The 22,254-nt window shown below is 38.3% G+C and overlaps 1 protein-coding gene across 2 annotated transcripts in view; it reads right to left on the bottom strand.

Moving 5' to 3' along the window:
- HAUS6 (HAUS augmin like complex subunit 6) overlaps nucleotides 1–16,789 on the bottom strand; it is a 41,220-nt gene extending 24,431 nt beyond the window's left edge. For both annotated transcript variants that reach the window (XM_082657524.1, XM_082657523.1), the window contains exons 1-8: nucleotides 16,384–16,789; nucleotides 11,814–11,909; nucleotides 10,416–10,494; nucleotides 9,774–9,906; nucleotides 7,088–7,235; nucleotides 5,418–5,483; nucleotides 5,065–5,113; nucleotides 546–716 (exon numbers count right to left, since the gene is read on the bottom strand). In XM_082657524.1, coding sequence (XP_082513650.1) covers nucleotides 546–716; nucleotides 5,065–5,113; nucleotides 5,418–5,483; nucleotides 7,088–7,235; nucleotides 9,774–9,906; nucleotides 10,416–10,494; nucleotides 11,814–11,909; nucleotides 16,384–16,511 — 870 coding nt within the window. In that variant the 5' untranslated portion in view covers nucleotides 16,512–16,789. The remainder of the gene's footprint in view (nucleotides 1–545; nucleotides 717–5,064; nucleotides 5,114–5,417; nucleotides 5,484–7,087; nucleotides 7,236–9,773; nucleotides 9,907–10,415; nucleotides 10,495–11,813; nucleotides 11,910–16,383) is intronic.
- Between the last annotated feature and the right edge of the window lie 5,465 nt (nucleotides 16,790–22,254).

Raw genomic sequence — 22,254 nt, forward strand, 5'->3', positions numbered from 1 at the left:
AATACAGATGGATTTATAATGTGGGAAAGAAAAGGGGCCATTAAAGGAACCATGGGGAACATGTTCATTTAAAAGTTAGAGAAAAAGGAACCAGTGGAAAACTGGAGACAGCAGTCTGAAACACCACAGGAAGACGACGACACTGAGGTCACAAAAGCTAAAGGAAGAAAACACTTTAAAACATTTAATACCATCAAGACGAAAGAAAAACGAGAGAAGAGTTTTTTAAAAGAAATTTAGCATTCAGGAGATCATTGGTGCTCTCTTTGAGAATTTATAAAAAACTAAGTACCATATCATCTTCCTACTAAGTACCTTCTACTCTCTACACTATATGATGTAGCGCCGTACAACGTTCGGACAATGAATAAAGGTCAATAGATGTGAATATAAACACCTTTAACAGTACCCCTCTTACCAGATATATTCACAAAGGTAAATTCTGAAAACAGTAGAAAAACACTGTGAGAAAAACAATATACAACATATAAAAAAATTCTGTGAAGGGAGTCTTCTCAAAGCTCCCTTAATTATCAAATGCTTACCTGACACATTTGTTTCTCAATTTTGTCAAGTAAGAGCCTTGGAATATTGATAGCAACATTAGTTCCATCTAAAGTATATTGGTTAACAACACTAAGGACTGAACTAACAACTTCTCTCTCTTTTTCCAAAACCATGAGTGTTTCATTCACTGAAGCCCACAAAGACCGAACCTTCAAAAACAGAGACAAAGGAATTATTAAAGTCTATACATAATCTATACATAAAGATATGTAAAATACAAATATATGCTCATTCCTAGGAACAAATTAGGTATTCCTGGAATGGCTTCTGGTAAGAAAAGTAACTATTTTAACAGTCTAAAAGTACTGATATTACTTTCAAGGGCACTTTAAAGAATTTCTCAGGAGAATCTAGCCCACTATGATTTGCAAAACATATCTAAGAAACCTTATACTACGGAGATGCAATTAGCATTTCCTGTATTCTGAGATGCCATCAGGGAAAATAAAAGATTTTCAGGAGAAAATAAAAACACTCACATCAATTTTAAGAGTCATTCAAGTTTCAAAAAGTTAAAATGTTGAAAACCATGCATTAACCTATGTTTATTAAATCACATAAAAGAATGTTCACAGCACTATTTGTAATACTCAAAAACTGCAATCAACCCAAAGAACTACCTTGAATAAAAAGTATACTTTCCTTTAATCATAAAATAGAACATTATACAGCAATGAGAATGAACACATACAACAGCATGGATAAAACAGCATGAGTGAAAGAAGTTGAACACAAAAGAATATATTCTATACACTCCCCATTTACACAAAGTTCAAGAACGGGCAAAATTAATCTTTAGCATAGGAAGTGAGGATAGAGCTTCCCTGGTGGTGCAGTGGTTAAGAATCTGCCTGCCAATGCAGGGGACACGGGTTCGATCCCTGGTCCAGGATGATCCCACATACTGCAGAGCAACTAAGCCCGTGCGCCACAACTACTGAGCCTGCACTCTGGAGGCCGCGAGCCACAACTACTGAGCCCACATGCCACAACTACTGAAGCCTGTGTGCCTAGAGCCCATGCTCTGCAACTAGAGAAGCCATCGCAATGAGAAGCCCACGCCCACACATCACAACAAAGAGTAGCCCCCACTCACCACAACTAGAGAAAGCCTGCATGCAGCAATGAGGACCCAATACAGCCAAAAATAAATAAAATAAATTAATTTTAAAAAAAACAAACAAAAAAAGAAGTGAGGATAGTGTTTACTCTTGGAAGGAAATGGTCATGAAAGAAAGGGGGCTCAATGCTCCTGGGGTGACGGTAACATTCTGTTTCTTTAACTGGATGCTGGTTACACGGATGTGTCCACTTTGTGAATTTTGTCAAGCTTCACACTTACGATTTTTGCACGTCTTTATATGTATGTTATGCCTCAAAAGAATTTACTTAAGTGGGAAAGAGGAGGGGAAATACACTAATTATATTTGTGTTAGTGTCTGTGTCTTCTCACAGTACAAAGTAAAGTTGTTTCCCCAAAGGAAGACTCATTGGCTGGCCATCTAAAGATCTCATAGGATGGCATTTCCTTGGTGAACATACAAAGATCCAGGATCTGGTTCTCAGATTTTTCAAATCTAGAAAGTTTACCTTCTCAATGGCTCAAAGTTGACTGGACTCAGGGAAAACTGAACATTACCCAAACTCAAGAGAGACTGCTATGAAAACTCTTTAACGGGTTTCATACCAACCTAACCTATTAAGCCTACAATCAAAGATACTACATTCAGCGATAGGAATATTCATATTCACTAAACTGGAAGCTCCATAAAGGAAGTGACTCTGCCTGTTTTCTTCAGTGCTCTAGTCCATAATATCTAGAAGAATGCCTAGCAAATGGCAGTTGATCAATAAATATTCACTGAATTAATGAATAATTACTACCTGAGGAGGGCACTCACCTTTTCCAGTGACAAAGTGCCTAAAAAGCCAAATTAATACCCCAAGGCAGCTTGGTGACCATGGAATCAAAAGAGCTTGAGAGACATTTCATCCAAACACAAAGGTATAAGAAAACACTCCTACCCACATTTGTTAAAGCCAACCTCTGAAAGCCTCAGATCATTTATATCTGCCAGATTCCTCTCTACTGCCATGTCAGCCTCAACATGACTTCTCATCGTTCTTCCATACTTACCATCTGCCTTCACGTAATGTATTTTATTAGATAAATATTACTGATTAAGTTAGAATCAAGCTGAATTTTCCCTGCTGGCATGAAAGATTTTAAATTAACCAAATTTAAACTGGTTAATTTAAAACTGCTTTTGTATATATTTAGTCTGATAGATTATAAGCTAATTTTTCCATTATATTCAAGTGTTCTAAAGGCACCCTGTTAATACTTTTATACATATGTCACTTATAATGAGTAAAAAAAAGAAAAACAAACAAAAACACTGCTACAAAGAGAGACATACGAGTTCAATTAAGTAAACACTGCATAACACAAAAGAAAGATTAAATTCCTCCCTTCAAAAGTTGTCTTGGGGCTTCCCTGGTGGCGCAGTGGTTGAGAGTCTGCCTGTGGATGCAGGGGACACGGGTTCGTTCCCCGGTCCGGGAAGATCCCACATGCCACGGAGCGGCTGGGCCCGTGAGCCATGGCCACTGAGCCTGCGCATCCGGAGCCTGTGCTCCGCGGCAGGAGAGGCCACAACAGTGAGAGGCCCGCGTACCACAAAAAAAAAAAAAAAAAAAGTCTCTCAGAAAGAGAAATTAAGGAAACAATCCCATTCACCATTGCAACAAAACGAATAAAATACCTAGGAATAAACCTACCTAAGAAGGTAGAAGAACTGTACTCAGAGAACTATAAGACACTGATGAAAGAAATTAAAGATGACACAAACAGATGGAGAGATATACCATATTCTTGGATTGGAAGAAACAACATTGTGAAAATGACTATACTACCCAAAGTAATTGACAGATTCAATGCAATCCCTATCAAATTACCAATAGCACTTCTCACAGAATTAGAACAAAAGTTTACAATTTGTATGGAAACACAAAAGACTCCGAATAGCCAAAGCAAACTTGAGAAAGAAAAATGGACCTGGAGGAATCAGGCTCCCTGACTTCAGACTATACTACAAAGCTACAGTAATCAAGACAATATGGTAGTGGCACAAAAAGAGAAATATCAATCAATGGAACAGGATAGAAAGCCCACAGATAAACCCACTCACCTACGATCAGATAATCTATGCCAAAGGAAGCAAGGATATACAATGGAGAAAAGACAATCTCTTCAATAAACGGTGCTGGGAAAACTGGACATGTAAAAGAATGAAATTAGAACACTGCCTAACACCATACACAAAAATAAACTCAAAATGGATTAAAGACCTAAATGTGAGACCAGACACTATAAAACTCTTAAACAGGAAGACCACTCTGACATAAACCACAGCAAGATCTTTTTTGACCCACCTCCTAGAGTAATGGAAATAAAAACAAAAATAAACAAATGGGACCTAATGAAACTTGAAAGCTCTTGCACAGCAAAGGAAACTACAAACAAGACGAAAAGACAACCCTCAGAATGGGAGAAAATATGTGCAAACAAATTAATGGACAAAGGAATAATCTCCAAAATATATATACAGCTCATGCAGCTCAATATTAAAAAAACAAACAACCCAATTAAAAAATGGGCAGAAGACCTAAATAGACATCTCTCCAAGGAAGACATACAGATGGCCAAGAGGCACATGAAAAGCTGCTCAACACCACTAATTATTAGAGAAATGTAAATCAAAACTACAATGAAGTATCACTTCACACCGGTTAGAATGGGCATCATCAGAAAATCTATAAACAATAAGTGCTGGAGAGGGTGTGGAGAAAAGGGAACCCTCTTGCACTGTTGGTGGGAATGTAAAATGATACAGCCACTATGGAGAACAGTATGGAGGTTCCTTAAAAAACTAAAAACAGAATTACCATATGACCCAGCAATCCCACTACTGGGCATATACTCAGAGAAAACCATAATTCAAAAAGACACATGCACCCCAATGTTCACTGCAGCACTATTTACAATAGCCAGGTCATGGAAGCAACCTAAACGCCCATCAACAGATGAATGGATAAAGAAGATGTGGTACATATATACAATGAATTATTACTCAGCCATAAAAAGGAACGAAACTGGGTCATTTGTAGAGACGTGGAAGGATGTAGAGACTGTCTTACACGGAGTGAAGTAAGCCAGAAAGAGAAAAACAAATATACATTAACACATACATGTGGAATCTAGAAAAATGGTACAGATGAACCAATGGTACAGATGAACCATAGTATGCAAGGCAGAAATAGAGACACAGATGTAGAGAACAAACATATGGACACCAAGGGGGGAATGGGGGGTGGGGTGCGATGAACTGGGAGATAGGGATTGACATATATACACTATATGTATAAAATACATAACTAATAAGAACGTGTTGTATAAAAAATAAATAAAATAAAATTCAAAAACAAAAGTCTCACCTTTTGAATTTTCTCTTGTATATTACTTTGGTCATCATAGGGTTCCATTCTAGTTAAAAATTAAATAATCGCATTAGTCAATAAAAAAACCATATGGTAATTTACCATCCAAAGAGCTAATTAATCTGCAAACCCACCTGCTAACAACCACCTATTAAAAGCAAAAATAAAATTCAAGCTCAAAGCTATCATAACTTATTAGAAGAACTGGACTAGGAATCAGAATTATGTTCTCATCCTATTATCAACTAGCTATTGATATGTTATTTTAACTAATCTCAGTTTCCTTACCCGTAACATGCAGGAAGCTAAACTAGTATCTCAAGGAACTTTCAACTCTAAAAGTCACTTACTTTTTTATCTCGTTTTGCTGTCCTATACATTCTGATCTCAAATTCTGTATTTGTTTAACTGATAATCTGGAAGAAAACATACAAAATGACAACTGTAAATCTATTACAACTAACTAGTATAGCCCGCTTTGATATTTTCCCTCATTTCATATCTTTGCTCAAGGCCTCTGAGGACTACTCTTCCAATTATACCCAGCAGACAGTCATAAAGGGACTCCAGACTCCCTTTAAGACTTACAGGAGTGGTCTAACATATACGCGGCTATTGAAATGGACCAGGACTTCTTGGCTCATATACTCTCTGACTTCAAGTAAAAATGTTGGAAGTCAGTTAAGACTACTCTGCTCTCTTATCCTTATCTCACATACCATGGGGATAATTTTAAATGTTACCTAAAACAGGCAACATTGTAGTTTTAAGGAGATGTCAAAGGATTCTGTAGCTTTGGGAATAGAAAACAGCATTTAAAAAGTTATCTTACTATAGTTGTTTATAATTGTAAAAAATTGGACACAATTTATGTCTAGAGAGTAAGAACCTTGCTTGTCTTGTTTAATGCTGTAGGACTAGTGTATAACCAATATCCAGCACACAGAAGTAACTCAAGAAAGAAAAGTGCTGAATAGATGAATGTAAATGTAAGACAGTATAAAATGGCTAAAGAAACTATGGAATACCTCTTCAACTAAGACACTAAGTAGAAATTAAAAGTAATACATTATGGCAGTATGGAAAAATTTATAGAATGAAATATTAAGAGAAAAAAGGATACAAAATAGAATGAGCACTATAATTACAGCTTAAAAATTTATTTCCATGTTTAAAAGAAAAAGCACCTAAAGAAATTGAGTTTTTGAACTAAAATGATATCTTCCTTTTCTCTAAATTTTCATTTACAGTATGCCTAAAGTCATAAAACACTTTATTCAGAAGTTATCAGGCTTTAAAATGGAAAGATAGGGGCTTCCCTGGCAGCACAGTGGTTGAGAGTCTGCCTACCGATGCAGGGGACTCGGGTTCATGCCCTGGTCTAGGAAGATCCCACATGCCGCGGAGCAGCTGGGCCCGTGAGCCATGGCTGCTGAGCCTGCGCGTCCAGAGCCTGTGCTCTGCAACGGGAGAGGCCACAACAGTGAGAGGCCCGCGTACCAAGGGGGAAAAAAAAAAAAAAGGAAAGATAACAGCCAGGGGGTTTTGAGGTAGACATTAATTATTGCCATTGAAAGAATACTGATGAGGGACTTCCCTGGTGGCGCAGTAGTTAAGAATCTGCCTGCCAGTGGAGGGGACACCGGTTCGAGCCCTGGTCCGGGATGATCCCACATGCTGCGGAGCAACTAAGCCCATGTGCCACAACTACTGAGCCCACATGCCACAACTACTGAAGCCCGCACGCCTAGAACCCATGCTCCACAACAAGAGAAGCCACCGCAATGAACAGCCCGTGCACCACAATGAAGAGTAGCCCCCACTCACCGCAACTAGAGAAAGCCCGCGCACAGCAACGAAGACCCAACGCAGCCAAAAATAAATTAAATAAATAAATAAATATTGATAGAATTAAAAATAAAGTGCATACACCAATGGGTTAAAAAAAAGAAAGGATACTGATGACATTTGTTCATAAAGAAAGGAATTTACATTTTCTAACTATCAAAGTATTACTTACTGTGCATTTTCCTGGTATTTTCGGGTAACATAATCTTCTCTTTGCAAAATTTGTAAAAATCTGTTACGTGCTACGTGGCATCTGGCAATGCACTTGTGCAAATCTTGTGGCTTTATGTTAAATGTCTCTGTAAAATGTACAGAAGAATCTACACAGAACACAAATAAAATACACAAAACTTAGACGTACAAGCTAATAAATATAAAAGTGTGAGATTACTGAGAGATTAACAACCTCATTTAACTAACAACTCCTTAAGAGCTGGCATGCCACATACACAAAAAGATACAACTAATTTCAGCAAAAGCAAGGATGACCTATTTTTAAATGAGGCAATAAAAAAGGATATCTGAAGTTGAGTTATTTTACATAACTAAAAATTCTCAGAGTCCATGTGCCCCAAGTAATTCTTATTATCACAGCATGATACATCCATGAACAAATACATCATCACACATAAGCAACTTCTCAACTGATCTTTTAACAACAAAGGAAGAAAATCAATTAAAAGAGATGAGGTGAGATCACATCACCTTCATTGCTGCCATCAGCGTACTTTTCTTCCTAGTAAGATCAACAGGACAAGACAACCAAATAAAACCAATCTCTATTTCTCAAGTAATTCTTGGCTATGTTACTAATGATCAAAGCAGACCCTGACAACAATCCATCTAAACATTTGAGAGTCCAGGTTTTCACCTGTAATAAAATGTAATAAATCCTACTTTAAGATGGCTCAATACAATAAAGATGGATATTCTGGAAAAGAGTGACCCCACACCATACTTAACATTGTAAATCCAGGTCCTAGATTACCCGCAAAGAAATAACCAAAACGCCTAAATATTTAACAGGGGATGAGTTCGCTGGATGTAGAAGTCACCTAGAGACTGAATATGTTGAATGAAACTGCTTTAAATGAGAAATATGACAACCCATGCTTAAAAGCCTTATGTACAATAAATCTTGCCAAATCCAAATACACATAATTCATATAAAATAGTTTGGGTTACATGTAACTGGAATAAATCTAACAGAAAAGCTGGTAAAATGCTTATGTTACATTAAATTTAAAATACGTAGGGCTTCCCTGGTGGCGCAGTGGTTGAGAGTCCGCCTGCCGATGCGGGGGACACGGGTTCGTGCCCCGGTCCAGGAAGATCCCACGTGCCGCGGAGTGGCTGGGCCCATGAGCCATGGCTGCTGAGCCTGCGCGTCCAGAGCCTGTGCTCCACAACGGGAGAGGCCACAACAGTGAGAAGCCCGCGTACCACAAAAAATAAATAAATAAAAAAATTTAAAAAATAAATAAATAAAATATGTAAATGCTTATAAAGCAAGATCACATGTACATGTTTTAAAAAATCACGCACAGAAGATAAACTGGAAAAAAGGTATGTGTTTGAGTGCATATATACATATATATGTATATACACACACACATACAATATATACTTGTACATACACAAAATGATATATGTATAAAGTTTGTCACTGTAGCATTATTTTTATAGCAAAAGATTAGGAAAAAAGCCAACTGTCTGTCAGCAGAGCTGATTTCAGAACAAATGTGTGATTAAATACACTATGACACATCCATTCAAATATGCAGTTCTTAAGAGAGAGACAGAGTAAGGAAAATCTATGAACTGACATGGGATGATCTCCAATAGACACTGCTGCATAAAAAACACAAGATTCAAACCCAGATGTATGTCACCATTTAGGGTTTAAAAAACAGAATATATACACATTTGCTAGTATTATTCATTACAATGGTTGCTTCTGGGAAGGGAAACTAGGTAGTTAGAGATGGAAGACACACTTTTCACTTCCTGATTTTTGAATCATGAGAATCTATCATTTATTCAAAATAATTAAAACATATAATATGTGCATTTAAAAAAACAACAACAACAAAAACACCTAAAAGAAAACAAACGAAAATATAAGCAATGGTTGTCTCTAGAAATTGGAAGATGGGCTATTATTGCATCAACTTTTCCAGCTTTTACCTCCCATGTTTTATGAGCATAACTCAATTAAACTGAGCAGCATACTTAGTAAGCTACAAAGAGCATTCTTTTAAGTCTTAGGTGAAAAATCCAATATTTTGTTTCTATAATTTAGCAAATAGATCAAATCCCTTTAAAACAGCAATTGTGAACCAAAATATTCCAACACATTGCCAGTAGCCAAAATAAATCTCTAACAAATTCAACACAACATTTAATACAATGAATTATAGGCAAACTATAACCTGCAGGTCTAACCTGGCCCACTGGCTGTTTTTCTGAGATCAGAAAGCTAGAACTGCTTTCTACATTTTAAGGGGTTATATTACAAAAAATAAAAATTTAACAACCCTCACAAACAGGTATATGTGACAGACACTCTTATGTGGTTCACAAAGTATAAAATATTTACTGTCAGGCCTTACACAGAAAATGTTTCCCAACCCCTGTATTAGAACATAAGAAAATAATCTGTATTGCTACCTATGTTCATTACAAGAGGATTTCAAACTACAGTTCCAATAAAATATTAACCATTTGCCTTTTGAGGTAAAGTAATATTTTTATCTTACTTTATTTTATTAAAATCTCTTAATGATTTACAAATTATAAAAAATAATAAAAACTTAAGAATCAAAACAAAAAAAACTCCTACTGTGAGCTTAACTTACTTTTAGAATGGGTTTTTATATAATTTATTGCAACAAATCTTGCAAAGTGATACATCAGATGAATAAACTTAGGACCACCAGGAGAAAGAAATAGTGAACCAACAACTTGAGGGAAGCTACTTCCACATTCAGCCTATGGAAAAAAGAAACAAGATGATTTGAAGACCTTAACAACAACAACCTTTATATTTACATCACACTGTTTTGAAGCATAACAGGTTTACCAGAATTATTCCATTTGAACCACAAGTTGAATTTTTGAATCCTTCTAAACTCTTGGTGGACTCAGTCACAAAAAGCAATTAAAATTTAAAGCCACAATTATTGATACTATTTGGGGACATAAGCTAAAATAATCTATGGTAAAAAAAAATTTTCTTTAAACAAAAACTGTGATATAAATTCCCAGGAACTCAAAAACCTATTTCTAATGCACTTAGCCAACAAAGCTGGCTTCCCAGAAATATAGAATCCCAACCAAAAACCACCAGAAAGTATTATCCTGATTAGTATTTCTTGCTTATACTGTTAGCATAAAAGCACTAAAAAGATTTCACCTCTAAAAAAATTAATGTACCTCAATAAAGCCTGAAAAAAAATTACCTCTTAAACGTTTGCACCTTTCAGAAAGAAAATACTTACAGAAATCTTTTTTAACCATTCACAGCAATGTTTTCGGAATTCAGTATCACTTTTTTGGTCAAATGGAGGCCAACAAAGTCTTTAAAACAAAAATAAAAATTAGAATTATGAATAAAAAAGCAAACTCAGCAAAACTTTAAAACATCAAAATTATCTCCTATACTAGAAATATTAATGCTAAATCAAGGCTAACATTCATAAATTTCAACTAAAGAGAAACACCAACCTGTAAGAAATTAGGTCTTTTTCTTTATGAATATCTATAGAGTTGAATTCAGTTTAGTGCAAATTATCAATGAATATATAAGTTAAATATAGGGAGAATCACTATTAAAATTACTGAAAATCAGCTAAAGAAGACAACACTCTCAATGAATTCACTGGACTAATGCATAAAGATGGTATAAATAAATTAGGATAATAATTAATGCCTGGGGAAAAAGAGAAAAACACATGGTTACACATGAAAAGCACAGAAAGAATGGCATAAGAGATCATGACCCCTAGAGATAACCTATATTACAGTCAGGGGTGCTACTGTTTTGTGGACAAACAAGATATGAAATTATTAAAAATTCAGTTTTAGTCAAAAATAATGAACTTTAAAATTTGCCTATTGCTTTCTCCTTATAATGTTTTGTCTAAATTTTTATTATGAGGCAATTATTTGATTAGGGCTCCATTTTTTTTTGTATTTCTGTAGCATAACTTACATGCTATATTCACAGAAAAAAATTAAGTATGCAAAGAAAAAAAGACTAAAAAGCTGGAATGTCAACAGTGATATTCTCTAGTTGGGTTTAGGAATAATTTTTACTTCCTTCTTTAACGTTTTCTGTATTTGCTGAACTGGTTAAAGTAAGCTGTATTTTGTTTATAATCTAGAAAAAAAATCAAAAAATCTATTTTTATTTGAACAGAGGAAGCCCTATACCTTAATGATAGGGATTTCGAAAATATGTTTCAAATACACTTGTTCTCCTGGTCACTCATAACTTTAACTGAAGGCAAAATATTAAAAATAAATTATCACAAATAAAAACAATGCCCTAAACAATGGACTTACTATATAAGAGGATGAGGGCACAATATAAATATTAAAACAAATTTGAACACTTTTTCTTATAGATGAAACCCAAATCACATGCAAAATAACTTAGAACCAAGGCTAGTGAATATTCACATTTTTATATTTTTATTTTAATTTACAATAATTTTACAAAAAAAATCACTCAGATTTATAAAGGTTAAGTACTAAATTTGTAAGACTCAAGCCTAATTTTTATAACATCCATTCAAAATAATAGTTGAAGTCCAAAGTTGAAATTCTGGCTTATATAAAGTCTTAATCCCTTTTTAAATCCCCTACAAAAAGAAAATGAAATAACTTTTACTCACTTGAAAACTTCTTTAGTGAGAGACTGGTCAAGCGTTTGAAACAAAAAATAAGAAACTATCTGAAAGGCATCACGGTTCAACTTGTCAAACATGTTCCTAATGGTTTAAAAAGAAATAGAAGTAGGAAAAAAAAAAAGAAAAAAGAAAAAGGTTAATAAAACTAAGCATCATCAAAAGCTGTTTAAGAGTCTGGCCTATTAATATTTTTCATTCTGTTCAAGAGGTCAAGGCAAATTCATTTTTCTAATTCATTCATTCAATTAAACACATACAAGTTTTTGTTTTCATTCTGAAAATGTAGATCGATTAGAAGAAAACTAGAAGAATTGGCTTTACTGCAATGAAAACATTCTACAAAAAGAAAAGGAAAGACTAATTAGGTAGAGAGAAAACCATGGTCTAAAATATGGTGAAAATGATGATACCCACCAACATTTTCTGACAATAAAAACAGCTAAATATTTATTGAGTTTATTATTTATCAGATATTATTTTAATTAAGCAGCAAGCAACAAGCAGCAACTCATCTAATCTTCACTGCAATCATATGAAGTTAATAGCTGTGCTTGCAGCTTTAACATGAAGTATTTTATCTAATCCCAACAACATTAGAAAGCAGTTGGATTATCTGCACAATACAGATGACATGACAAATAGATCTGAGTACTCCCGTGAACACATAAAGCTATTTTCCTGAAATAAGCTTTGAGTTGGAAAAAAGAGTTAACATTAAAATTCCCATGCTTATCCTTTTGTCAAACAACTGTTTTATCCTTGGAATGTTTCTATTACTCAACAAATACAAATGAAGTTCCTACCTCCTTATCATCTCTCAAACCTGCTATTTTTTTCATAGAGTATCCTGTTCTCTTCAACACTTCTAATTTTTAAAAAGATATTTGTTAAAGGTTTGCTCACCCACTGGACTGAAATTTTATAAGGGAAAAGTTCACGTTTGCTCTGTTCACCACTGTATACCCAGGTCCAATACTGTGTTCAATTAATATCTGTTGAATAAACAAATGAATGGGGGGCTGAGAGTGCCTTCTGCTTTGCTTCGGGCAACTGAAGGCCTAGTAGAGCCTGGGCTGATTCCATGGAGGGGGCTGCTTATGACCTTAAGGGTCGGTGTGCTAGAGAGAACTGCAAGTACCTTCACCCTCCTCCACATTTAAAAATGCAGCTGGAAATTAATGGACGGAACAATCTGATTCAACAAAAGACCGCTGCAGCCATGTTCACCCAGCAGATGCAGTTTATGCTCCAAAATGCTCAAATGTCATCACTTACTTCTTTTCCTGTGACTCCATCCCTGGAAGTTAATCCTGCCATGGCTTTCAATCCCTACTTACCTCATCCTGGGATGGGCCTGGTCCCTGCCAAACTTTTACCAAATGTACCTGTGCTGATTTCTGGAAACCCAGCTCTCCCAATGCCAGGAGCTGCTGGTCCAAAACCGATGCATTCAGATAAACTGGAGGTATTTGTGCAGAAATATATAAATCTCTATAGGGCAGATATTAACCTTATGCATAAACATTCTTAGAACCCAATGTTTTGAATGCTTTAAATAAGTACATCTGAATTTTAAGCTTATGGAATATAACCTCAGAAAAATGTTAGACAATTTACTACTGCAATTTTACCCTCTTATGAAGTGCACAGTTGTACAGTAGGTCTAACAATGTCTTAGTGTACCCGGCTACAGACTCTGCATCTCCTTTGCTATGGCACAGAAAGTCTGGTGGGAATGCTCCTTTTAGCCAGCCTCCAGCTTTGCAGAGTGGGATTACTGTGTTCGTTGATGAGTCTCTACTTTCTAGAATAATCAAAAAGTCAGCTCTATTGGCAGCCCCTTAAATGCCTTGTCATGTATTGAACTGGAATCTGTACATGTCCTTTAGTCATGGTCCACAAGTCTGCTTGTAAAAAGCACATTGCGGGACTTCCCTGGTGGCACAGTGGTTAAGAATCCGCCTGCCAATGCAGGGGACATGGGTTCGAGCCCTGGTCCAGGAAGATCCCACATGCCGCAGAGCAACTAAGCCCGTGCATCACAACTACTGAGCCTGCGCTCTAGAGCCCACGAGCCACAACTACTGAGCCCGTGTGCCACAACTACTGAAGCCCGCGTGCCTAGAGCCCAGGCTCTGCAACAAGAGAGGTCTCTGCAATGAGATACCCGCACACCACAACTAGAGAAAGCCTGCGCGCAGCAACAAAGACCCAACCAACAAAGACCCAACGCAGCCAAAATAAATAAATAAACAAACAAACACAATGATGTGTGATAAAGACACATCTTGGACCCTAACAAAATAACCCCCTCTTGCAAACTTAGCTAATTACACTTCAGGCTGTGTGTCAGGTGGAGGATTAAAAACTGGTTTTCAGCAATACTTGCATTTCAATGTAAGGAAAGCAGACAAAGTTTTCCTTTGGGAAAACTGGATTTTTTTTTCTTCCTTGGAATAGAAACTTTGTTTAGGCTTATATCTCATAGTGAATATGGCTCGACATTATCCTTCAGCTTTCAAAATTTTTCCTAAATAGATGACAAAAGAATGTATATGTTGCTCTTACACATTCACTGGCAAAATAAATAAAAGCGAATCACCTTCCAAGCAAAAAAAAAAACCTACAAATGAATGAATCACCTTTCCTTTCCATTCCCACTGACTCCTTAGTTTACGTCTACCTAACTGCAAAGCCCTGATTCCCCCTCTAATCCATTCTCTGTAATGCAACCAGAAGGATTTTTCCAAAATGCAAATCTTTTGGGCAGATGCCTAGGAATGGAATTGCTGGATCATATGTTAAATGTACATTTAACTTTATAAGAAAAGTGGCTACACAATTACATGCTCACAGAAACTAGAAACACATACAACTGCACACCAAAAAGAATGAATTCTAACATATGTAAACATAAGTGAATCAAAAAAATGTTTTAATTTTGAAGTAAATTTGATGCCACATTCTTGCTTAAAGCATTTTAAAGGGGACATCTGTTTTAGTATATCCCTCCCACTAACCAACTGAGACAACTCTAAAGACATGGGAGGGGGGCAGTGAATCTATAACAATGTTTAAAAAGAAACCTATCATCACTGAACCAGAACTTGGCAGATTTTATTTAATTTTCAAACGCAGAAAGAAGACTGCAATTGAATAAGCCAGAGCAGAGAAAACTAAGATTGCCAAAACAATAGAGAGGATGCAGTGGCAATGGGAACCATCCTCAGTGGAGGCCTGGGAGAAGCTTTAAGTTTTTCTGCCATATGGTGGGGCATCAAATCATGTGAGATAGGTGGCACATTTATTAATATATAATCATAACCTGAAAAATGCTACCCACTGGTTGTCAATTTTTAGACTAGACTTCTAGACAAAACCTTTCTACATATAAATAGTAGTAACTTCCAAACAGTTACCAAACAAAACTTAATTACAGCTCTAAACCTTGACAGTAAAACAGTTCTAATACAGCTGAAAAAAGTCAAGAGGGAGAAGGCAGAGGGTAGGTAAGTGTAGGTTCGCTAATTATCGTATAAATAGCAGCCTTCACTGTGAAATTACATCGTGGGGAATCCAGAGATACTTTTGAGATTGATACACCAAGAAACAGAGGTCTAAGCACATCATTTAAATACTGCCACAAGAAAAACGGAAATAACGTAATTACAAAAGTCAAGAAGATTGAGAACAGGAGATAGCCTATGTATCCCAAATTTTCCTTGGCCTATAGTGGCCAAGATAATAGAGACTGTCTAAAGTTGATAAGTTAAGACATAGAAATATAAACAAAGCATTAAGTTTTTTGTTTTTTTCCGGTACGCGGGCCTCTCACTGTTGTGGCCTCTCCCGTTGCGGAGCACAGGCTCCGGACGCGCAGGCTCAGCGGCCATGGCTCACGGGCCCAGCCGCTCCGCGGCATGTGGGATCTTCCCGGACCGGACCGGGGCACGAACCCACATCCCCTGCATCGGCAGGCGGACTCTCAACCACTGCGCCACCAGGGAAGCCCAAGCATTAAGTTTTATGATGAGATCTGTAACATCTGTAGCAAAGCAGGAAGGGGCTTTTTTTCACTTTTCATCTTAATACCACTCTCTACTAGTTTTTTGCTAACTGTGGCAGGCTTCAGCCTGCTATTTCAGTTAGTGAAAATTATAAACTAAAGATCAACTACCTTGAAAGTCTCCCTCGAGTCCTAAAGGCGTTTGCACCTAACGGAAGGCGTTCCCAAGTCCCTCCGTTACCAAACCGCCACCTCTCCCTCGACTTCACAGACCACCCAGCTTCACTACCAAAGCAGGAATAAGCCGCCCCTTCAGTTTCGCCCCAACTGCAGACTCTACTCCCCTACAAGGCGCTCCCGGCAAGGTCCCATAACAGACAGTCTCCTGCCACCAGGCTGGCTGCCACTGGAAGCAGGAACTCTGCAGCCAGTGCCGGGCCCCAGTAACCGACTACTTAATTCATCAACCTACGAGGTCCGCAACAAGGCGGGTCACGCCAGCACGGCCAGGCTCAGACTCCCCCGCCCCGTCGGCCCCGGCCTCCTTACACTCCGAGGTGCGTGTGCGACACGATCTTTCCACCGGCTACGGTCGCCGAGCCCGGCTCGAAGCCGAGCGCCTGCAGATACATCCAGAGATGCTCCTTCTCGAAAGAAGGGACCCAGGCCGAACTCATCTTCGCAGTAGGCAGGGCCCAGCAAAGGAAGAAAGCGCAGGCTCCAACGACTGGGAGGGCCCCTCAGGCTTTTTCCCTACGGGCAGCCTGAGATGGCGGCGGCCCCTGTATTGCCACCGCCTGATCCTCTCTCGTCCGGAACCATTTCGCCTCAAATGGCCTCAAATGCCTCAAATGGCCTGAGACTCTAAAGTTTCAGGGAAACAGAGCCTCTACCGGTTGTACGGCACAGCGGCCTAAGCGAAGTCACCACAAAAGAAGCGTCCCGCGCCTCCAGAAGAACGGTTTGCGCCGGCGCCACCCGGCTTCCGGAGGAGGAGGGGCTTCTTTAGAGGACCGTCTCCCGCCATGCAATGCACCCTTGCCTCGGTCTTTTCCGGTTAAGACCAGCCGAGAGCATACAAGACCCACAAGGCATTGCGGGGCTGGCGAAGTTCCTCGTGATTGCTGGGTTTTGCTGGCGTCTTGGGGTTTTGCTGGCGTCTTGCGGCTTCGCGTTTTCTGATCCTTTTTTTCTTATCTTTGTAGTTCCTTTTCTCGTATATGCCTATTGCGTCAGATAAAAACCATAAGCTGTTCACTGTAGTAGAAAAGCATTGGATTTCCTCAGCTGTTCTCACTACATGTGTAACCCTGAGCAAGTCGCGTAACTTCTGAGCCTGGGATCTATTATTAGTAAAATCTTGTTTGCCCTCAAGTGATGAATGTTCCTTTCATCTCCTTGCTCTAAGAAATCTGGCTCTCCCCTACGCATACACCTTTCCCCTGCAACCCTGTCAATTGATGACTACTTTCTCCTCCACATGCCATATACAGCAGAACCTGGAAATGGGGTGGATAGCCTACTTATTTCTCATTAACACTTTACGCAATTATTGCCACACTAAAACCACCAGCTCATTTGATAAGTATGCTATCACCCACAAGTCTTCCTTGTGGAGGTCAAGTGTAAGATCTCCAGGTTGCTGGACCTCATTCTGAGATTTAGCCCTTAATTCTCTGTCTCTCCCAACATTACTCCTGGAATAATTTTTGATGATTTCAGTATCCATGTAGGTAATCTTTCCAATGCCCTGGCCTCTCAGTTCCTCGAACTCTTCTCAGCACCCTGGCCGCTTTCTGTCTTTGCCAGATTTATCTGGCAGAATCCAAATGGCTATTATATCAATTCTCTGCCTACTCCGTACCAGCAGCTTAGCAGCTAAATGCAATTATGATGCCTGGCATTACCCAAAATTCATGACAACTGAAGTAGACTCTTAGGCCTGCCCTCTCCACCCTACTATTTCCCCCAAATCTCACTCTCCTTACAATTACATGTATATTCTTCCCTCCTTTAAACTTCCAATACCCACTTCTTCCTCCTCACTCTCAATGATGTCCTTTGTTCTTAATTGATAGATGCTTCCAAAAAAGAACCTCCACCAACAGTTTACCAACCTGCCTATATCTTTGCCCATATAGTCTTCCTTGTCTTTCGTTAATCGGGGTGAATCAGGGTGTGCCTACCTAAGACCAGTCCTCTCACACATTCGATGGACTGTATTCCCTTTCTCACACATAAGGAGTTTGCTCCAGCATTTGTCCTCTACTCTCTCCTGCAGCATCATCAGTTCTTCCCATCAGTATATAAACATGATGTAATATCTTCCATCATTAAAAAAAAAATCCTTTGACCCCAATGCCTTTCTAGCTATCAGTCCATTTCTCTTCATAGCAAAACTTCTCCAAAAAGTTGTCTATATCCACCTTACTGCTAGTGGTAACTTTCCAAAGCCACTTGAATCAATTAGCATTCTTTGGTTGCAAGCAGCAAAACTGACTCTGAAGGAGTTTTATCGGATGGTCCTGAATAGCATCAATAAAGAACGGAAAGGCCAGATAATAAGGCTCAGGAAACAGCAGGCCCATGTGCCACTCGACTCAAGATTTATACCCCAGGCACTCCAATTTACTTTTTAAAAATAGCTTAATGTATCATTATAAGTGAACATCATCATAACTATCACCCAGAACAAGAAATAAAAGTTCTCCATCCATTCCAGAAACCTCTCTTTTCCCGAAAGATAACCACCATCCTCACTTTTATAATAATAACTTCCGGGACTTCCCTGGTGGCACAGTGGTTAAGAATCTGCCTGTCAATGAAGGGAACACGGGTTTGATCCCTTGTCCAGGAAGATCCCACATGCCGCAGAGCAACGAAGCCCGTGCGCCACAACTACTGAGCCCACGTGCCACAACTACTGAAGCCTGCACATCACAACTACTGAAGCCCATGCGCCTAGAGCTCATGCTCCGCAACAAATGAAGTCACCGCAATGAGAAGCCCGCACACTGCAATGAAGTGTAGCCCTTACTCACTGCAGCTAGAGAAAGCCCATGCACAGCAATGAAGACCCAACACAGCCAAAAATAAATAAATAAATAAATAAATTTATATTTAAAAGATAATAATAACAACTTCCTTGCATTGTCTTGTAGTTTGACCACCCAAGTATGCTTCCCTAGACACTATAGTTTAGTCTTGCTTTTTTTTTTTTTTGGTCTTGCCTCTTTTTTTTTTTTTTTAGTCTTTCCTGGGTTTGTTTGTTTGTTTTAAGTTTTTATTGGAGTATAGTTGATTTACAATGTTGTGTTAGTTTCAGGTGTACAGCAAAATGATTCCGTTATACACATACATGTAGCCACTTTTTTTTAAACTCTTTTCTCATTTAGGCCATTACAGAGTATTGAATAGGGTTCCCTGTGCTGTACAACAGGTTCTTATTAGTTATCTATTTTATATATAGTAGTGTCTATATGTCAATCCCAATCCCCCAATTTAGCCCTCCCCACGACCCCTGGTAACCATAAGTTTTCTACATCCGTGATTCTACTTCTGTTTTGTAAATAAGTGCATTTGTACCCTTCTTTTTAGATACCACATATAAGCGATATCATATGATATTTGTCTTTCTGTGTCTGACTTACTTCACTCAGTATGACAATCTCTAGGTCCATCCATGTTGCTGCAAAAGGCATTATTTTGTTCTTTTTTATGGCTGAGTAATATTCCATTGTATATATGTACCATATCTTATTTTTTTTAAAAATTTATTTATTTATTTTTGGTTATTTTGGGTCCTAATTCCTGCACATGGTCTATTCTTTAGTTGTGATGAGCGGGGGCTACTCTCTGTTGCAGTGTGCGGGCTTCTCACTGCAGTGGCTTCTCCCATTGTGGAGCACAGGCTCCAGGTGCATGGGCCTCAGCAGTTGGGGCACGCAGGCTCTAGAGCACAGGCTCAGTAGATGTGGCACATAGGCCCAGCCGCTCTGCAGCATGTGGGATCCTCCCAGACCAGGGCTCGAACCCGTGTCCCTTGCATTGGCAGGCGGACTCCCAACCACTGCGCCACCAGGGAAGCCCCAAGTACCATATTTTCTTTATCCATTCCTCTGTTGATGGACATTTAGGTTGCTTCCATGTCCTGGCTACTGTAAATAGTGTTGCAATAAACATTGGAGTGCATGTATCTTTTTGTTTGTTTTTAATAATATAATTTAATTACACATTTTTCTCATTCCCCCTCCCCTTTTTCTTACAATTAATCTGTTGAAGAACCAGGGCTATTTGACCTGAATAATATCCCCTAGTCTGGGTTTCACTGATTGCATCCTCATGGTACAGTTCAACATGTTCCACTGTCCCTGTCCTCTGTACTTTGTTCAAATTGGCACCTGGATCCAGAGGATTGATTGGACTCATGCATGATCACTTTGGCAAGATTAGATGATGGTTGGTATATGCTTTTTCATCAGGAAATATGTAATATCTCTGTTTATGCCATTGACAAGCAATAATGCTAAGTGCTTAGATCCATTATTCACAGGTGATTGCAAAATGTTGAAATTCTCATTTGTCATTTGTTATGGGCTGAATGTTTGTGTCCCCCCCCCCCCGCCAAATTCATATGTTGAAACCCTATTGCTCAATGTGATGGTATTAGAAGGTTGGGTCTTTGGGAGGTAATTAGGATTAGATGCAGTCATAAGGGTGAAGCCCTCATGCATAGAACTATAAGAGTCACAAGAGGGTTTGCTTCCTCTCTCTGCTCTTTTCACCATGTGATGATACAAAGAGAAGTCAACTCTCTGCAACCCAGAAGGGGGCCCTCACCAAAACCTGACTCTGCTGGCACCCTGATCTCAGACTTCCAGCCTCCAGAACTGTGAGAAATAAATGTTTGTTGTTTAAACCACTCAGTCTAAGGTAATTGGTTATAGCAGTCCTAACTGACTAAGATATCATGTCTTTTTCATTTGTCAGAAGGAATACTTTTATGAGAGAGATTTTTCCTCATTTACTATTTGTTTACCTAGTGATGAAGACATAAAGAAGGATAAATTCTTTTTTAATTTTTTTTGCCACACCATGTGCGGCTTGCAGGATCCTAGTTCCTGGAACCTGCACCCCCTGCAGTGGAAGTACAGAGTCCTAACCACTGGACTGCCAGGGAATTCCCAAAAAGGATAAATTCTTGATTCTTTCATTTTATTTTTTTTTAAACTGTACCTCCAGCCCTAATCTTTTCTTTTTTTTTATATTTGTTTATTTATTTATTTATTTATTTGGTTGCATCAGGTCTTAGTTGCAGCAGGTGGACTCCTTAGTTGCAGCTCGAGGGCCCCTTAGTTGTGGCATGCGAACCCTTAGTTGCAGCATGCAAACTCTTAGTTGTGGCATGCATGTGGGATCTAGTTCCTGGACCAAGGAATGAACACGGGCCCCCTGCATTGGGAGTGCGGAGTCTCAACCACTGCACCACCAGGGAAGTCCCGATTCTTTCATTTTATTTACCAGTTTTCAAGATAATAATTGGTTTGCTATCATCCCCTGAAAGTGACCAATTAGGTTGTTTATATAGATAGATAGATAGAGATATATTTAGATTTTGATGGGGTTCATATTTGATGGGGTTCAATCTATTGCAATTATTATCCCTATTGAAGTTCAGATTGTCCCATCCTTAGTTAATTGGAACCTCTTCCAATTAATGGAACCAATTAATGGAACCTCTCCCAATAAATCAGCTTCTTTTCTATCTGAAATAGCAAGAAGTTCAAGGCTCATTTTGTACATTTCCTGCCTCACACCTGGAATCAGCCATTTCTCCAAGAAGCACTGATTTCTTTTAGTGGGAAAAGGTATTACAATACCTCTTTCTGACAAATGAAAAAGAATTACAATCTGGACACTGGGGGTGCTCCTCAATACTGGTTTGGCCATTGTTTCTACAATTTATTTAACTAATACTTATTTAATGTTGTTCTGTGCCAGGCATTGCTCTAAGATTTTATAAATGTTTATTTATTCTTCATAACAAACCTACTATTATCCTTATTTTACAGATGAGGAAATTGAGGTACAGAGAAACTAAGTTATTTGTTTAAAGTAACATAACTAGAAAGTAGAAGAGCCAAGATTGGAATCCAGAGTCTGAGCCTTTACCCATCATGATATGCTTCCTCCCAAGTGACCTGTTTTTTAGTCATATGCCTACCCCCTAGGCCAGGGGAAAGCAAAAAGACCTTGACTAGCAGATGCACTGAGACCACATCCCCAAAAAAAACATAAAGGTGCTGTTACCAGAAGAAACAAGAATGAATCCTGGGAGGAAAAAAGAAGTCCACTATATCAGTGTTTAAAAAAAAAACTCTGATTCAAGATTATAAGCCCATTTTTATTATAGGCATTTCA

The sequence above is a fragment of the Grampus griseus genome (genome assembly GCF_964374135.1).
Source record: "Grampus griseus genome assembly, chromosome: 6".
In the NCBI taxonomy this organism is placed as follows: domain Eukaryota; kingdom Metazoa; phylum Chordata; class Mammalia; order Artiodactyla; family Delphinidae; genus Grampus; species Grampus griseus.